This window comes from Ornithorhynchus anatinus, chromosome X5 (genome assembly GCF_004115215.2).
Source record: "Ornithorhynchus anatinus isolate Pmale09 chromosome X5, mOrnAna1.pri.v4, whole genome shotgun sequence".
NCBI lineage: Eukaryota > Metazoa > Chordata > Mammalia > Monotremata > Ornithorhynchidae > Ornithorhynchus > Ornithorhynchus anatinus.
The window spans coordinates 40,637,429-40,656,377 of NC_041753.1; the positions used below are offsets into that span (position 1 = coordinate 40,637,429).

Here is an 18,949-nt window from a genome sequence, read left to right on the forward strand (position 1 = left end):
CAGAATTGAGTAATGTATGGAATGTAAGAAAATGGTGCTGTTGAGGGAGTGGAGATGGGGTAAACAGTCTTCTTTCTACTTGGGTCACTCTGCTCGTATCAGGCACAACTGGCATTGTTGTAGTTTGTAGCATTGTAGAATTGTAGCATTCAGTAAGTTCTTTGAATGCTAACAAACAATGAACATTCAACAGATACTAACCAATGAAAAGGGGAGCTTCCTCAAAGGGGCATTTCCAAACATCTCAAAGGGATCACGTTAATAGACATTTCACAGACAGACAGACAGTGATAGTGCAAAGAGCCTGCCTTGGGATAAATGTACAGCTAATGTCTTATTGGCCTAGGATGTGGTTTCTGGCCCTGGGTCAGGACTACTTTGGGTTGTGACTGGCATCTCCCCTGGAACTGTTTCCTATGGCCCGTTAGTGCTGAGATGGGTCACTCTCCAGACACATTTGCTGGTACACCACGATACCTTCACAAGGAAAAGGCATTTGCTTACCCTTAAGTGTGAAGTATAAATAAAAAGGGTTTTACAAATCCTTCTTTCTTCCTCTTTATCGGGTATTTGGAACACTTTGCAAATTTTCTGGATGTTAACAATCCACTGTTCATATTTTTGGGTTCCAAAGCTTCTATTTTGAACTTCAAACAGACATCCTGGGGGAAAAAAAACACACAAAAAAACCAAAAACAAACCTCACTCTAGCAATGTGAGAGGCCTGAAGTTCAGTAATTTAAAATTCATCTCCAAACTGCATCTGCCTCCTCGCTGACCTCCCTACCTCTTTCCACTCCAGTTCATACTTCACTCTGCTGCTTGGATCATTTGTCTAAAAACACATTCAGTCCACACCTCCCCACTCCTCAAGAACCTCCAGTGGTTGCCCATTCACCTCTGCATCCAACCGAAACCCCTCACCATTGGCTTTAAAGCACTCAATCAGCTTGCTCCCTCCTATCCTACCTCAAAGATCTCCTACTATAGCCTAGCCTGCACACTTCACTCCTCTAGTGCCAGCCTGCTCACTGTTGGCCCTGATCTCATCTATCTTGCCGCCAACCCCTTTCCCAAATCCAGCCTCTGGGCTGAAACTTCCTCCCCATCCATATACACCAGACCACCATACACCCACTTTCAAAACCTTATTAGGGTTACATCTCCTCCAAAGGGCCTTCCCTGATGAAGCCCTCTTTTCTCTGGCTCCCTCTCTCTTCTGCATCATCTCTGTACCTGGATCTGTGCCTCTGAGGATTTGATAAGTGCCCCACCCTCAACCCCACCGCAATTATGCATACATTTATAATTTTTTTAGATTAATGTCTGTCTCCCCCTATAGACTGTAAGCTCGTTGAGGGCAGGGAACATGCCTACCAACTCTGTTGTGTTGTACTCTCCCAAGCGCTTAGTACAGTGCTCTGAACAAAGTAGGTGCTTAATAATTACCACTGATTGACAGAGAGACAGCAGGAGGGGATGAGATCTATTTACCAATCTCCCTTTCACTATTTTGAAACCAAGACTAGAAACACTACAACCATTAATCCTCGGGATGCACCTGGATTTTGCTTTTTCAGACTATTAGTTCTGCCTGTCACAGTCATGAGAATGTAATCTAATCCTATTAATTTGCAGCCCTCTAAACCTTACCCCTAGAATTCTCTTCGATTAGCGATAAGAGATTCTATTTCATCCTCTCTGCCCATCATCTCATTCTCTAGTCTTCCGCCTCCAACTCCTAGCTCACACTTCTCCCCTGACCGAGAACTGACTCCCAGCCCCAAAGCTTCCAGACCACCATTCTTCCCATTTTCAATGCCCTCCTAGAATCCCATCTCCTCCAGGAAGCTTATCCTGATTAATTCACACCAAAGGCACCTCAACCAAACAGCCACTCTTAACATTTAGGTATCTGAATCCTGCTGTCGACATTTATTTACATTTGTATATCTGTCTATATTAGTCATTTTGGTATTTCATTCTGACACACCTGTACTACTACTGGCTATATATACTTGTCGTATTACTAGCTGTTTCTTCCTCCTGCATTTCGCACTATTTAGAAATCATTTTTCTGTGTCTGTCTCCTTCCATTAGATTCTAAATCCTTGAGGGCAGAAAACACACATCTTGCTTCTGTTGTGCTCTAACTGCTTAGTACAGTGCTTTGCACTCAGTAGGTGCTCAGTAAATACCACTGATAGAGGGATTGATCTTACTGGTTTTGCTATGAACATTTTTTGCCAGCTTTTCAGTCTCTGCCATCAGCTGTGAAACAATGTCTTTAAATAGGTTGACACGGCGAGTTTCAACCTTCCGGAAAACTAGAACCATGAGAAAGTGAACATTAGAAGCAACACTTTGCATTTCAATTAGCTCATGACTAATTCTCATCTGGGTAGTCTCTCTCTGCACTTAGTACAGTGCTTTACCCAGTAAGCACTTCATAAATAATCATCATCATGGTATTTGCTATGTGCTTACTACGTGCCAGGCACTGGGCTAAGCACCACAGCAGATACATGATGATCAGATTGGACCGAGACCCTGTCCCACAAGGGGCCTACAGCCTAAGGGAGAAGAGAACAGGTAGTGAATCCCCATTTTGCGGATGAGGAAACTGAGGTACAGGGAAGTTAAGCAACCTGACCCAAGTCACAAGGCAGGCAAAGGGGAAGAGATGGAATTACTATTGCCACACTGGTTGTGTGAGTTCAGGCATTTCATTGGGCCTCGGTTTCCTCATCTGTAAAATGGGGATTTGATACTTATTCCCCCTCCTACTTAGATTGTGAGCCCCGTGTGGGACAGGGACTGTACCTGACATAATTAACTTGTAACTATCCCAGTGCGAGACATATAGTAAGTGCTTAACAAATATGACAACTATAATAATAATAACAGTAATAATCATTTATCAAAATTTCTTCTACATCATTCTACCAGTACAGCAACAGAGTAGTAAGTATTCTGAACCTCACTGTATGTGAAACTGTTTTGAGCTCTTCAGCAAAAAGACACTTTGAATCTAAAGGTTGTGACTACAGTCCCCAATTCCAACAGTAATTAAACTATTAAACATTAAACTCCCTCCTAGTAGTTGAAAGAGCAAATGCACCTCCCAAAATACCTAATTTACTGACAGCAAGTAATTTTAGGCACCAGGAGAATAGGGTTTATTATTATTATTATCATTAAGAATTTTCAGACAGGTGAATAAACAGTTCAGTACTCTATGCAACACAATCACACGATATTGATAGGGCTAAACCCCACCCTAAGCCTAGCCCCAGGGCCGTCCCTAAAATAGGGGAAAATGAGGCAAGGTGTCCCAGATCCTATGCTTTAGGCAGGGCTGCCCCAGGAGAGTAATAGAGTCACTTGATCCCAGACAAACTGACCAATGCAAGATCCTTTATCAATCAATCAATCAATCAATCAATCAATTGTATTCATTGAGCTGAACTACTGTTTCATAGGTTTAGTCTGAGGGGAGTGTTTTTTTGAGAAGCAGAACTACTGCGCCTCTTTCCGATACAGTTACATGCCTAAAACTCACCCATGTCCCCCAGTCACCTACCCCAACAGGGACTGAAAGCAGAGAGCATGACTTAGCATTACTAGGGGCTCTCTGCACATTTGCTGAGAAAGAGCATGGGAGGGCCTTTTAACTGATGGGTCTTTTTCCAGTGTAAAGGAGTAAGAAATTCAGGCCGATTTTACAAAGTAAATGTGGCAACTTTTATAGCCAGAGCAAAAATGTCATTTCTCTTCAGGTCACAATTTAGAGAAACCAGCCCAGGCTATTAGCTGAAAATACTGACTTCTGATTTTTTTTTAACAGATCACATCCTTCGGTTGCACCAAATCATACCAGGGAACAGGATCAGAGACCCAGAGAGAGTAAGAAAGCCTTGCTACTCTTCAATGGGGAAATGACATCCCCAAATGCTCTTTCACCAAAGGAAAGCCCCAGTGTCAGGGCAGAAAGAGGGGGAACTACACAGTATAAGGGAAAAGGTCCCTGGGATCCGTTACAGCACCCCACTTAAAAGAATAATAATAGACATTTACGTTTCTGTGGTTTGAAAACTATTTTCTCTAAATCATCTAGGTTTTCTCTGACTGTCGATATGATGGGTGCATCCAGGCAGGCACAAAGTTTGCAGATGTGCTGTATGGCCTCATTCTTGTTTTTGGCATCACCAACTCCTACTGAAGCCGTCAATCCAACAATCTGTGAACACAAACACATCGTGGACTGTTTCACTTCTGGACAGTAGAAGTCATTGCTCTCATTCCCCCTATCTGGCTTGCATTTTAAAGGGGGGGGGGGGAAGTGAAAAGATGCCACTGAAATCATTTCTCTGGGTCTCCTTTCCCTGATGCCGATCTAGTCCAAAGGTTCCAAACAAAACGTGGTGTGCCTGCCAAAAAAGCGGGAGCGAGCTAGGAAGGGAAGACAGAGGCCAGGGCCAGTGCTAGTGGCCGATGCGTTAAGGTGAGCTCTGATTTCAAGCTGGCACTCAGACTTAACCATGGCGACCTTTTTGGGAGGTACAGGAATTCTCTTTCTAAACAGTAGTGGAAAAAAGCAGAAATAGGATGCTGAACATGTTCAGATTCTAATAGGAAAAAAGAGGAAGATCTCTCATTCATTCCCCCCCAACTTGCAGACTAAGGATGTGTTTCCTTGTCCTGTTCTGAAGAAGTAGTATTACTAAAAACCCAGAAAGAAGTGGGTGGATGGGAATTCTGGGAGATCCTGCTAAATAGACTTTCGCCCCGTAACTTGTAAGATAAGGTTCAGTGATTAATCTCTGTTTGGAGCTTCCATAGACTGTGGTTGATGCCCTAACTTACATCTATTTTAAGAATCCAGGATTGTTTTCATTTCTCAATTTCCTTCCTGCCCAATGAGTAGTTATATATAAATATCATTTGCTCAGCTCCTACTTTCATTGCTATAAAAACAGCAAAGTACTTTAATGGAAAGAGGACTTTGACTGAGGAGACTTGGGTTCTAGAGCCAAAACAAACCCTGCCTCACTTAGGTGACCTTACCATCTCGGGGCCTCAATTTTCCAATGTGTAAAGTAGGACTAGTTAGTTCTGCCCCTCTTCCTCAGGGATGGTGGGATAAATCATTTATATTAAATTGGTATTTGGCTTTCCTCACCACCCCCACAGTAAAGCCCTTGCCCACGTCCTCTCTTTAAAAGCACTCAACTTGTCTCCTCCTGCCTTACCTCACTGATCTACTACAGCCCAGCCTGCTCACTTCCTTCCTTCAGTGCAAGTTTATTCGCTTTGCCTAGAACTATCTCACCAATCAACCCTTTCCCACATCCTCCCTCTGACCTGACACTCCCTCTTGCTTCATATATGACAGACCACCATTCTCCCCACATTCAAAGCCTTATTAAAATCACATCTCCTTCAAGAGGCCTTCCCTGACTAAGCTCTCATTTCCCCTACTCCCTCTATGTCACCTATGAACTTGATAGTCACTCTAACCTCACCCCAACAGCACTTACATACATATCTGTAATTAATTTATATTAATGTCTGCCTTCCCCTCTAGACTGCAAGCTCTTTGTAGGCAGGGAATGTGTCTAACTTACTCCGTTATACTATACTCTCCCAAGGGCTTAGAACAGTGCTCGGCAAATGGGAAGTGCTCAATAAATACAACTGATTGACTGTACTCTCCCAAGTGCTTAGTACTCTGCACATAGTAAGAGCTCAATAATTACCATTGATTAATTGAGGCTAAAAAGAGTTAAGATACAAAAGTACTTTCAAGTCAAATGGCTAAATATATACCGTGATTATTATTAGCAACAATATTAATAATAATCCCAACAACAGGATGAGTCATCTCAGAGACGTACAACAGCTGAAATAACAGGCCAGAGGAAAGAAATTATGGACCCATATGACTGAAAGAGAGATCCTGAGTCAGAGTATTGCATCAAAGTCTAGTACTGGAATTAATAATTGGAAAGATGAGATTTGCAATAACTGCATAAGAAGAGTACCTGAGGCAGTTGACAGGCAGAAGTTCCAAGTTTGTTATCCAAGTAATTGATCATTATTTTATTGTATGGATGGCTTTTATCTGTGTTGTGACACTCGTCAAATATCATCAACGTGAACATAGAGAGGGATGGAACTGTTCCATTTTTCAAGCTGTTCACAAGGATTTGAGGAGTCAGCACAATGATGTCACTGTTCTTAATGACATGTTCCACAGGAGTATTGCCGGCTGTTTCTCCAGAAATACCCGCAACTGTGTAACTGGGAGCAAATTGAGATTTTTCCATTAAGAAGAGAGATGCAGTAAAAGGTTCTCTGCTGCATTTTCTGAAGTTAAAAGTGTTATATAGGCACCCCCTGAACTCCATTTAATGCCATTTTTTATTTAACCTCAAATCCAAACTTGGCTCACAAACCTTTAATAATTACCCATTCCTCTTCTCATCAAGCAGGAGCCTGACTGGTGACTTTTATCAACAGCTCTCTCCCCGCTAGTTATCCTCTCTTTTCTCCCACTGCACCCAGCTCGCTCCCTTTGTTCCTCTCAAGCCAACCTACTCACTGTCCCACGTTCTTCTCTTTCCCACCTTCGACCCCTTGCTCTCACCCTGTGGCAGAATGCAGATGGTGAAAATCCAAGTTCTGGACTGAATTCACTCTATCATGTTATAATCAGCTTCTTTCTGCTTGACAAGTACTATTTCTCTTTCACTGACTCCCACATTCACAAACCCTAGCGACTTTTCCAAACCTTCAACTCCCTCCTGATGCCCCCAGTCTTCTCATCACCTCCCTTCCCCCCATGACCTCACCAACTACTTTGATGGTAAAATTGAAGTCATCAGGTCAGAATTTCCCAAAGTCTCCCCATCATCCCCTCCACACTTTACTGCCATTTATCTTTCTCCTGCTTCCAGCTGTTCTTCAAGAAGTCTCTTGACTACCCTCTAAATTTTCCCCCTCTACCTGCACCCCTCTCACCTGCTAAAATCACTTGCTCCTATTCTCCTACCTGGCTTCGCTTTTATTTTCCACCTTTCACTCGCCGACTGCTCCTTTCCCTTTGCCTTCAAACACACTCATGTGTGACCCAATCTAAAAAAAGTCCTTTCCCAACCCCATGGCCCCTGCAGCTATCGCCCTCCTTCCCCATCTCCCTGCTCCCATTCCTATCCAAACTCTTAGAACAGGTAGGATACACCTGCTGCCTTCCTTTCCTCTTCACCAACTCTCTTCTCGATCCTTGGCACTCTTGATTCTGACTGCTTCACTCCAAGACTGTGCTCTGTAAAGTCACCAATGACCTCCTTATAGCCAAATCCAAAGATCTCTTCCCAGTCATATCCTCCTTGACTTTTCAGCTGCTTTTGACACAGTGGGCCACTCCCTCCTACAATCAAGCCTTGGTTTTGTAGACATAGTATTAACCTGGTTCTCCCCATAACTCTGCCTGCTCCTTCTCTGCTCCTCTTCTGCCTCTCATCCTCTTACTGGGGATATCCCACAGGGCTCTATTGTGGGCACCAAAATCTTATTTTACACTCACTCTGTAGGGGAACTCATCAGCTCATCTGGCTTCAGCTACTCTCTCTCTATCGACGACTCCCAATCTATCTCCCCCTTGGCCAGATCTCTCAGCAATCCAGCATCTCCTCAGGCATCTAGGACATCTCCACCTGGATGTCTCGCAGGCATCTCAAACTTAATATGTTTAAAACATATAGTAAGTGCTTAATAAATACTACAATTATTTTTATCACTATTACTATTAGATTTAGACTTTCTGGTGTATCCTAGGCCATCAGATTTGGACTTTCTAATTCACCTAAGAATAAACATTTTTTTTTTAATGGCAAGACATTCATTGTAGGTGATTAATTTGGGGAGTCATTTACTATTGGGTATTAGAAGTGCTATGTATGACAGGGTATCTCTCTACAGGACTTAAATAAGAACACGTGCATGTAAGCCTACCTTTCCCTTTCAAACTGTTCTATGAACACCGCTTTCTGCTGTTCATACACTGGAACTTTAGTAACCAAGAAGACAACTTTTCCTCTCTGTCCATTTGGCATATTTTGAAGATGATTTTTACATATCATAATTGCCACAAATGTTTTTCCACATCCTTAAACACAATGAAAGAAAATAATAGGCAATCCATTAAATCCAAAGTAAAGTCCTTAGAAATCCCCTTTTCCACCACAAAAATCGGGTTGAAAATGACACTCCACTACGTGTTAAAACTCCAAGGCTGAACAGGCTGGGAGTCAAAACTTATGAGCTACATTCTGGGTAGTGATCTGAGGAAAGCATCCAGCTCCTTATAGATTTGACCTCAATGACCTTGAAAATTGAAGTCAAGGAGGACAGGCTTGTTCCCCCTTTCACACTTTATATTACAAGGACAGGCACAAATAGAGGTAGGATGAAGTTTACATTTCCAGAGACTCAGAACTCAGTGACATGTTCCAGGAAGCCAAAATAAAAGGAGACCTGACAAATGAAACTCAGCTGTAGTTCTGTGACAGAGGAGAACCCCAAATCGAGATTGTGGAAAAATAAATGTGTGATGAAATGTTGAAAACGAAACACATATAGAGAGTGGCATAATACAAATGTATGGACCAGAAGATCTCGGGGGTCCCTTCTCATCTCTGGGATTTCTAGAAGTCTATGAAAATGCACTGAGGCTGGTATTACTCTCCTCCCTGTTACAGAGAAGAAAAGCAGAGTGTTAACAGTTGCTGACAGCATCACAAATTTCCCAGAAGTGAAAGAGTTAGTGAAATTGTTTGCTGGATTTTTCTCCTTCCAAAAGAGAGATTTAATGGGATCATATGTGACAGCAGTCAAAAAAGGAGATGTGGCAATGAAAAAGGATGTGTTATAGCCAATTCTTTAATTGTACCATAATAGAGTACAAATGCACTGGTATAATGAAATATGGGGCTAGAACATTGGAACCATAATGCTGGCAATGAAAAAGGATGTGTTATAGCCAATTCTTTAATTGTACCATAATAGAGTACAAATGCACTGGTATAATGAAAAATGGGGCTAGAACATTGGAACCATAATGCTGGAAGCAACTTTCAGAGGTCAACTAATCAAACTCCTGGATTTGCCCTAGCCTTGCTTTCCAAGGTCAGAAAGTTCTTTCTAGGTTTAAACCCAATCTCTCCTATGGCAATTCCCTACTGCCCACTTAGTTATTCACCATCATCCAAACAATAACTTTGGATATTTAAAGCTGCTAAATTTAAGACTATATACTATGACTGGTCCTCGTGAGTGCTCGGACACCCAACTTTGATGCTATAATCTAGTGTTACTTATCTTACATTTCTAGATATATTGCTGCACATTAGAGTCTCAATGCTTCTTTGGGATAATAGAATTGACAAGCAAATGTTCTTGAGAGAAGTGGTCAGATCTTCACTTCTTTGATGTGAAAAGATGGCAAAGGCAGAAACAGTAAAATTACATTAGGAATAACAATGGGTTTACCAGTAGGAGCACATATTATTGTATTTTTTCCAACCAAAGCAGGCTTGGCAAGCTCCATCTGATAACTCCTTGCATTTTGGGGGCTGTAAGTTGTCTTCATCACTCCTGTAATAAAATGAAGCAGAATTCAATATTGCTTGGTCTGAGAGGCAGCTTTCATTACATGGCAGTGAACTGAATTCTGGTCTTCATTATACATCTTATAATTCTTGTCATCCAACCAGTCCACTGATTTTGAAGCACCGCTATATACCTCAGCAGGGGTCGACACCTTTATCAATCAATGGTATCTATGGAGTCTTACTGTGTGCAGGGTACTATACTAAGCCCTTAGTAGAGTACGATAGAGTCACCAGACACAATCCCTGCCCTTGAGGATCACAGATTTCACGCATGGGGTGAGGGTGCCAGTTTTGCACACTCTCTTCTCTGCTAGCTCCACCCAATGGCTTGATGCAGTTGTCATCACAGTCCTTCCTTATCACCAGAGGTAGCTAGAGATGAGGGAAGGAATTGAAGGAGGGACCAAACTCCAATCCCAGGTCTCATCCCCTGCTCTAGTTCTGGGGACAGCCTCATGTTGAGCCTCTGGCTGCCCAGCTATCCCCTTACTCCTTTCTACTTCTAAGGGGTTCTAGGGAAGGAGCTAGGACAAAGAAGGATCACTTTGGGCTCCCTCTACCCCCCACTTTCTCTGCTGTACCCAGGATAGCTCCCTCCTTCGTATCCTCTCCTTCCCCCTAGTTACACTAAGGAACAACTTGTAAAGGCCCAGGGATAACAGTCACAGACTGGCAAGGCTTCTTTCAAGATGAGCCTCAAGTTGACTACTAAAGACAGAAGATAAGCGGCAAAGGGGCGAGACCAGAGAGGAGAAGCAGCATGGCCTAGTGGAAAGAGCAAAGCACTGAGAGTAAAGAGGCTTAAGCTCAAATCTCAGCTCTACCACTGGCCTGCTGTGTGTCTTTGGGCAGGCCATTTAACTACTTTGTACTTCATTTTTCTCATCTGCAAGATTAAGTACCTGCTCTTCCTCCTCTTTTCCGAGCACCGCTGAGACCGGACTGCATCTGATAATATGACTGTAATTTTTCTCTACACTTTAGTCGTTGGCACAAAGTAAGAGCTTAAAAAAGACTATTGTTATTACTATTATTAAAGAGAAGCAGCACAACCTAGTGGAATAGGCTACAGGCCTGGGAGTCAGAGGACCGGGGCTCTAATCCAGGCTCTGCCACTTGTCTGCTCTGTGACCTTGGGCAAATCACTAAACGGGAAGCAGAGTGGCTCAGTGGAAAGAGCCCGGGCTTGGGAGTCAGAGGTCATGGGTTCGAATCCCCCCTCTGCCACTTGTCAGCTGTGTGACGGTGGGCAAGTCACTTAACTTCTCTGTGCCTCAGTTACCTCATCTGCAAAATGGGGATGAAGACTGTGAGCCTCACGTGGGACAACCTGATTCCCCTGTATCTACCCCAGCACTTAGAACAGTGCTCTGCACATAGTAAGCGCTTAACAAATACCAACATTATTATTATTATTGATAAACTTCTCTGTGCTCTCATTCATTCATTCAATAGTATTTATTGAGCGCATACTATGTGCAGAGCACTGTACTAAGCACTTGGAATGTCTCAGGTACCTCATCTGTAAAATGTGGATTAAGACATTTAAGACATGTGGGACACTGACTGTGTCCAACCCAATTACCTTTATCTACCCCAACACTCAGGATGATACCAGCACATAGTAAGTGCTTAACAAATGCCATTAAAAAAACTAATAAAGGACACTGTGTCAACCACAAAGTTGATCCTCTACTACCTGGCGTCTGCTGCCACCTAGGGGCAAATCTTTATTCCTCACTTTCTTTTTTTATTTAAGAATTGATGACATATCTAATGTATGTCAAAACCCTTCAGGGAAGGGCAAGTTATAAAACAGGTTTTGAAAATTAATAAGGAGCTGGAGTGTTTCACGATTCGTCATAGTATTGTAAATGTGTAAAAAGCAAGAACAGAAGGAAGAAAAAGAAGAATGAAACCACCAGGAATACCAATATCACAAGAGCAGGAAACATACACTGTGGAAACCAACTCTTAAGCAGCCTTGCTCCATTTTGTTTTCAGACTCCATTTTGTTCATTCAATAGTATTTTTATTTGAGCGCTTTGTGTTTAATCTAGTTTGTTTTCTTTAGTAATGCTTCAGCCACACCCTCTCCTGTCCTCAGTTAAGAAACCTGCAGCCACACTTGATTGGATCCATTGGTTCATCCAATCAAGAGCACCAACATTTGACTAGATCTTGTTGATGGTGTGAGGGAAAAATCACACACTATAATTAAATATCTCTCCCACTCTTTGGTGATGAAGTTGTTTGGTTTTAGGGCAACAGACTCTGTCTGTCCTCACCCACAAAGATCTGTATTAGTATTGCAATAATAAACCCTTTGTGCTGTGACTTGATTTCTTTTTTTGCGAACACAATAAAACTGAATGAAGGATTTTTAACAGAAAGAAAATTAACCATTTCATTCAATATAACATAATCATATGATAAAGACCTAAACTTTCCTGTTTGTAATGAAATTTTGATTTACTTTTTTCCTTCCAACTATCACTTGCTTGTTCATTTCCCTCCTTGCATCCCTTTAAAAAGTAATATCTCATAACTGCCCCATCAGAAAACATTTTCCAGAGAACAGACAGTTGAAGGAAAACTGATACATGAGCCTAGGACTGAAGAAAGTTGAAGCGGGTCTAAGAAACTTTGAGTATTTATGGTAGGTACGAACTTGTCCACCGAACACAGTTATCTTTAAAATCAAAGCTTAAAAAGTCAGTCACAAGGCTTGTGGGAGATAAAAGCAGCAGCGTGGCTTCATGAAAAGAGCATGGGCTTGGGAATCAGAGGATGTGGGTTCTAATCCCAGCTCCACCACTTGTCTGCTGTGTGACCTTGGGCAAGCCACTTTGCTACTCTGTGCCTCAGTTACTTCATCTGTAAAATGGGGACTAAGACTGTGAAGTCCACGTGGGACAACCTGATTACCTTGTAGCTACGTAGTGCTTAGAACAGTGCTTGGCACATAGGAAGCGCTTAACAAATACCATAATTATTATTATTATTTTTAAAAAGACAAACAAATAAACTCATGGGCTCCAAAATGGACCTTGCATTGCATTCCATTAAACTGCTTTCCAATAGGAGGATCTAAGAATAGGTAAGGGGAATGGGGTAGCTTCAGTATATTTGCAAGTTTAGAGATTTTTGAAAACCATTTCCCTAACTGCCCTCGCTTTTAGGAATTTTAAATTATAGATGAATTAGGATGTTAGATACTGAATAAATATTGGGCAAACAAAGCTAACTTGCATTTTTAAATTGTATTTACAAGGATAAAGAGCTTTCAGATTAGCCTGATTACCTGCCGATGAAAACAGAGTCTCACTAAAATTCTGTTTTTCAGGTTCTTCCTCATAAGATCCACTCACGTAGAAGGTTCCACTTTCCTCATCCTGTTCACCTTCCACCTCAATATCTTGTTTCCCACTGGCATCTAAAGCAAACCAACAAAATCATTTTCATCACCATCACAATTATTTAAGTACATTCTAATGTGCAAGCCCTGGAGAAAGCACATGGAAGATTGCAGTTCTTGCCCTTGTTAAAAAAAAAAATACACTCCTCAAAATAAGTAGATAATGACCAGAGTAACTACTAAGGCATTTCAAAAGCAGGTAAAACTGTTAGCCACTTTCCTCGCTTTATGCCAGGATTCTCAACTGCCATAAACCCTGGCTCCTCACCACTGCCCCCGTGGCTTTTAGAGTGGTTTTATCTAGTCCATCACCTGTCCAATTCTATGTGGGAGAGTGAGGGGAGACAGAAATGGGTGGCTGGTATACTTGAGGGCTGTCAGCGACCCCTGAAGCAGCTCTAGGAACACAGTCTCTTCTCTGGGTTGGGGATGAGAGGGTGGGGTACTGGCTTTCAAGCCTCAGTCTTTTCCAATATATGTTATTTATCAGTAATAATAATAATATAGAGAAGCAGCACGGCTCATTGGAAAGAGCACGGGCTTTGGAGTCAGAGGTCATGAGTTCGAATCCCAGATCTGCCAGGAGTCAGCTGTGTGACTGTGGGCAAGTCACTTAACTTCTCTGTGCCTCAGTTACCTCATCTGTAAAATGGGGATTAAGAATGTGAGCCCCACGTGGGACAACCTGATTCCCCTGTGTCTACCCCAGCGCTCAGAACAGTGTTCTGCACATAGTAAGCGCTTAACAAATACCAACATTATTATTAATATTTGCTAAGCACTTACTATATCACAAGATGCTCTCTCCAGAGGGGGCCTCACGTTATCCCACTCCCTCAGACTCCCTGGGAAAGTAGGTGTTGGCTTCCTTTTTGTGTCCCTGTGATGCTTACACATCATTCCACCTCCCTCATCCATTTCTTTCCCTTCCTTCACAGCCCATATCATCCGCCTCTACCACCCATTCCAGATTCTAGTACCGGTTATCTAATGCCCGCCAGGTCCCACCTCCAAGTTTTTTTTAAAAGATTTTGATCCCCTGCTCACATTCCTTCTTTCTCCATGCCGACACTGATCCTTGGGGATAGCAATATCCACATAGATGTTCCTGATGACCCTTCCACTGTCCACCTTCTGTCACTCAACTCCATGACCTGCTGCTCCACCCCACCTCACCAACTCGGACACTTGATCTCATCATCTCTAGTCACTGCACAATCGCTACCCTCACCCACTCCGAAATCCCTCTCTCTGACCTTAACCTCCTCACCTGCCTTCTCTCCCCCACACTTCCTCCCCGCAAATGTGTGCTGGTCCCCCACAGAGACCTTTTGATTCCATTCAATTTTCTCAACTCCTCATGACCCATTTAGCCTCCATACCCAAACTTCCTTCCCTTGATGATCAAATTGACACTCTCAACACCACCCCCTCTACTGAATTCATTTGCTTCCCTTCCCTTTTTCGATCTCGTACCTCTAACCCATAGCCCTGCATCACCGCCATGGTCCACCTCCTTCACACTTGTGCAAGAGCCTCGTGGAGTGCTGCTGGCAGAAATCTAGGTATCAGGCCGACTTCGTCCACTTCAAGTGTATCCTTGTGTGCTTTCATTCAATTCATTCAATAGTATTTATTGAGCGCTTACTATGTGCAGAGCACTGTACTAAGCGCTTGGGATGAACAAGTCGGCAACAGATAGAGACAGTCCCTGCCGTTTGACGGGCTTACAGTCTAATCGGGGGAGATGGACAGACAAGAACAATGGCAATAAATAGAGTCAAGGGGAAGAACATCTCATAAAAACAATGGCAACTAAATAGAATCAAGGCGATGTACATTTCATTAACAAAATAAATAGGGTAATGTAAATATATACAGTTGAGCAGACGAGTACAGTGCTGAGGGGATGGGAAGGGAGACGGGGAGGAGCAGAGGGAAATGGGAGGAAAAGAGGGTTTAGCTGCGGAGAGGTGAAGGGGGGACAGCAGGAGGATGTGGGCCAGGGGTCGACGGTGGGATAGGCGAGAATGGGGGACGGTGAGGAGGTGGGCAGTAGAGGAGCGGAGCGTGGGGGGTGGGCAGTAGAAAGAGAGAAGGGAGGAGAGGTAGGAGGGGGCAAGGTGATGGAGAGCCTTGAAGCCTACAGTGAGAAGTTTTTGTTTCATGTGGAGTTTGATAGGCAACCACTGGAGGTTTTTAATAATAATAATAATGTTGGTATTTGTTAAGCGCTTACTATGTGCCGAGCACTGTTCTAAGCACTGGGGTAGACACAGGGGAATCAGGTTGTCCCACGTGGGGCTCACAGTCTTAATCCCCATTTTACAGATGAGGGAACTGAGGCACAGAGAAGTGAAGTGACTTGCCCACAGTCACACAGCTGACAAGTGGCAGAGCTGGGATTCGAACTCATGACCTCTGACTCCAAAGCCCATGCTCTTTCCACTGAGCCACGCTGCTTCTCAAGAAGGGGAGTGACATGCCCAGAGCGTTTCTGCAGGAAGATGAGCCAGGCAGTGGAATGAAGAATAGACTGGAACGGGGAGAGACGGGAGGAAAGGAGATCAGAGAGAAGGCTGGCACAATAATCCAGCCAGAAAATTCTGAGAGCAAGTATTTGTTAAGTGCTTTCTATGTGCAAAGCACTGTTCTAAGCGATGGGGGGATACAAGGTGATCAGGTTGTCCCTCATGGGGCTCACAGTCTTCATCCCCATTTTACAGATGAGGTCACTGAGGCCCAGAGAAGTTAAGTGACTTGCCCAAAGTGACACAGCTGACAAGCGGTGGATCTGGATTAGAACCCATGACCTCTGACTCCCAAGCCTGGGCTCTTTCCACTGAGCCACACTGCTTCTCATTAATGTCTGTCTCCCCCTGTAGACTGTAAGCTCATTGTGGGCAGGTATTGTGACTTTTTATTGTTATACTGTACTCTCCCAAGTGCTTAACACAGTGCTCTGCACACAATAAGTACTCAATAAATATTACTGAATTAATTAATGCACTGCATGCTAGAGTAGATACAACATGAGCGGATTTGACAAAGTCCCTGCCCCACATGGAGCTCACAATCTAAGTAGGATGGAGAACAGGTAATTAATGGGCATTTCATAAATAAGGAAACTGAGGCATAGGAAAGTTAAGTGACTTGCCCAAAGTCGCACAGCAGGCAAGTGACAGAGCTGGGACTAGAACCCAGGTCTTCAGATTCCCAGACACATGCTCTTTCCACTAAGCCACTCTGTTTGATTTGATAATAAGGATAGGGAAGACGGGAGGGAGGGGAAGGGGTGAAAGTGGAGGAGACAGACGGATAAGAAGAGCCCACGGGGGGAAAAGTAGTAGTCAGCTGCTACTTCAAAACACAGGGAAGAAGGGAATAATAAGTAAATGGATCATTTAAGCAGTTCTCTCACTTCAACACATGGGGGAGGTTTTAAAACATGAAAAATAATTCAGTCCTCCATACCACATATTCTTATGGAGGTGGGCCATAAACTAGAGTGCTGAAAAAATGTGATTTTTCCGGGTATGGAATTCTGTGATAGGAAGGAGGGACCTGTTGCTCGTATGGTCTCCCTCCTTCCAGCCACCATGTTAGGAGGCTGTAGCATTTTTTCACTAAAATTTCATTCATTCATATTTATTGAGCACTTACTGTATGCAAAGCACTGTACTAAGCGCTTGGAAAGTACAATTCGGTAACAAAGAGCGACAATTCCTACCAAATAATGGGCTCACAGTCTAGAAGGGGGGAGACAGACAACAAAACAAAACAAGTAGACAGGCATCAATAGCATCACCAACCTGTGTGGCTGGGGCAGTCAGGTTCCTAAACATGGAACCCTCTAAAGTAGTGTTTAACTGGCCACCGTGCTTTTTATTTCCTACTGTTGAAATTACACTCGTTTTCATTGTTGTTTGTACTATATTCTTTTTGTTTTAGGTGTCTGCCCTCCCCAACCTAGACTGTGAGCCCATTGTGGGACAAGGACTGTGCCTGAATTGATTTTCATATAAATCACACAAGGGCTTGCTATTAGTATTTGCACACTTGCCAGCCCTGAATAACTTATTAGAAATAAGAATATTACACACAGGAACTATACCAGAAAGATAGCAATATACAAGAAGTATGAATTATAAATTAGAGCCACTCATCATGGAAAGCAATGTTAGATTAGCATTGCACTGTCTTGCCAAAAATAAGGCACCTGGTTCTGTTAGGCTTCCTGTTGAGGTGTTTCATTCAGGTGGAGAGAAATCAGTTAAAGTCCTTACCAAATTATGTCAACAGATATGGCTAACTACTCAATGGCCATCTGATTGGGAGATCAGTTTACGTTCCAATACTGAAGAAAGGAAATACAACTAAATGTATTGAATTTCCTTGATCTCGCATGCCAGCAAGTACTGCTAAAAGTTATACAGCGTCGAATGGAAGCCTACATGGAACACAAATTGCCCGATGTTCAAGCAGGATTCTGGAAAGGATGAGGGCCGTGAGATCTTATTGCTGATGTCCACTGGATAATTGAAAGGACAAGAGAACATCAAAAAGAAGTCAGCAAGTACTTTATTGATTACAGTAAGGCCTTTGCGTGGATCATGAGAAGCTCTGGAGCATATTAAGGCAAAGGGGCATACCAGACCATTTAATTGCATTAATACTGAACCTGTATGCCCGACAGGAGGCTACAATAAGAACAGCATGTGAGGAAATTGATTGGTTTCCCATTAGTAAGGGTGTAAGGCAAGGATGTATCTTGTCGCCTTAGGAGTTTGTCCTTTATGCTGAATACAGAATGAGACAAGCCAGACTGGATGAAGACGAACGGGAAGTAAAGACTGGATGAAGCAATATAAACAACTTTCATTATGCTGATAACTAAACTACTGGCAGAAAATGAAGAAGATTTGAAGGGCTTATTATTGAAAGTTAAGGAGCAGAGCAAAAAGATGGGTCTGCATTTGAATGTCAAGAAAACAAAGATCATGACAACTGGAAGTTTTAACATATTTATAGCGAATGGAGAGAAGACTGAAATTTTCTCTCCTGGGATTGACTATCAATAATAAAGGAAGTAGTAAAGACATATACCGAAGATTAATGTTAGGAAGAATTGCTATGACGAGCCTGGAAAAAAAAATCACAAAATGTGGCAACATAATTGCCACAAAAATACAAATTGTCAATTCTCTGGTGTTTCCAGTGACAATGTATGGATCCAAAAGCTGGACAGTGAAAAAACGGGATAGAAAGAGCATTGATTCTTTTGAAATGTAGTGTTGGAGAAGATTTTTGTGAATACTATGAACTGCCCGAAAAACAAATGGGTTTGGAAGCAAATTAAGTCAGTGTAGTTTTTGGAAGGCCAAATGATTCAACTTAGATTAGCATATTCTGGACACATCATCAGGAGGACTAATTCTCTGGAGAAGATACTAGTGGTAGGAAAATTTCAGGGAAAAAGTGGAAGAGGCAGACCAGCAACTGGATGGATAGAAACAACAACAGTAACGGAAGAACCGTTGGCAATTTGTTTCTGGTTTGGGAGTTGATACACTCTTTTGTATCATCGCTGATGGTATTTATTGAGTACCTACTAAGTGCCAAGAGTACAATGGAAGCAAGACACACCATCGGGACCCTACCTACAATTTAATGGGGTAAGTCTGTACCCTCTAAGAACTTGGGTACTCCCCCTACCCCAGCACTTCTACTCAATTGCCTCCTTGACCGGTCATTTATTTTCATATCTGTCTCCCCACCTAGACTGTCAGCTCCTTGAGAGCAGGAATGCTAGTTACTCTACTGTACTCTCTGAAGTACTTAATACAGTACAGTGCCC

The 18,949-nt window shown here is 42.8% G+C and overlaps 1 protein-coding gene across 2 annotated transcripts in view; it reads right to left on the reverse strand.

The window, feature by feature from the left end:
* DDX58 (DExD/H-box helicase 58) overlaps positions 1-18,949 on the reverse strand; it is a 47,425-nt gene that overhangs the window by 16,226 nt on the left and 12,250 nt on the right. For both annotated transcript variants that reach the window (XM_029054875.2, XM_029054874.2), the window contains 7 exons: positions 12,979-13,110; positions 9,553-9,657; positions 8,017-8,170; positions 6,045-6,303; positions 4,078-4,240; positions 2,223-2,327; positions 505-662 (listed from right to left, as the gene is read on the reverse strand). In XM_029054875.2, the coding sequence (XP_028910708.1) occupies positions 505-662; positions 2,223-2,327; positions 4,078-4,240; positions 6,045-6,303; positions 8,017-8,170; positions 9,553-9,657; positions 12,979-13,110 (1,076 nt within the window). The remainder of the gene's footprint in view (positions 1-504; positions 663-2,222; positions 2,328-4,077; positions 4,241-6,044; positions 6,304-8,016; positions 8,171-9,552; positions 9,658-12,978; positions 13,111-18,949) is intronic.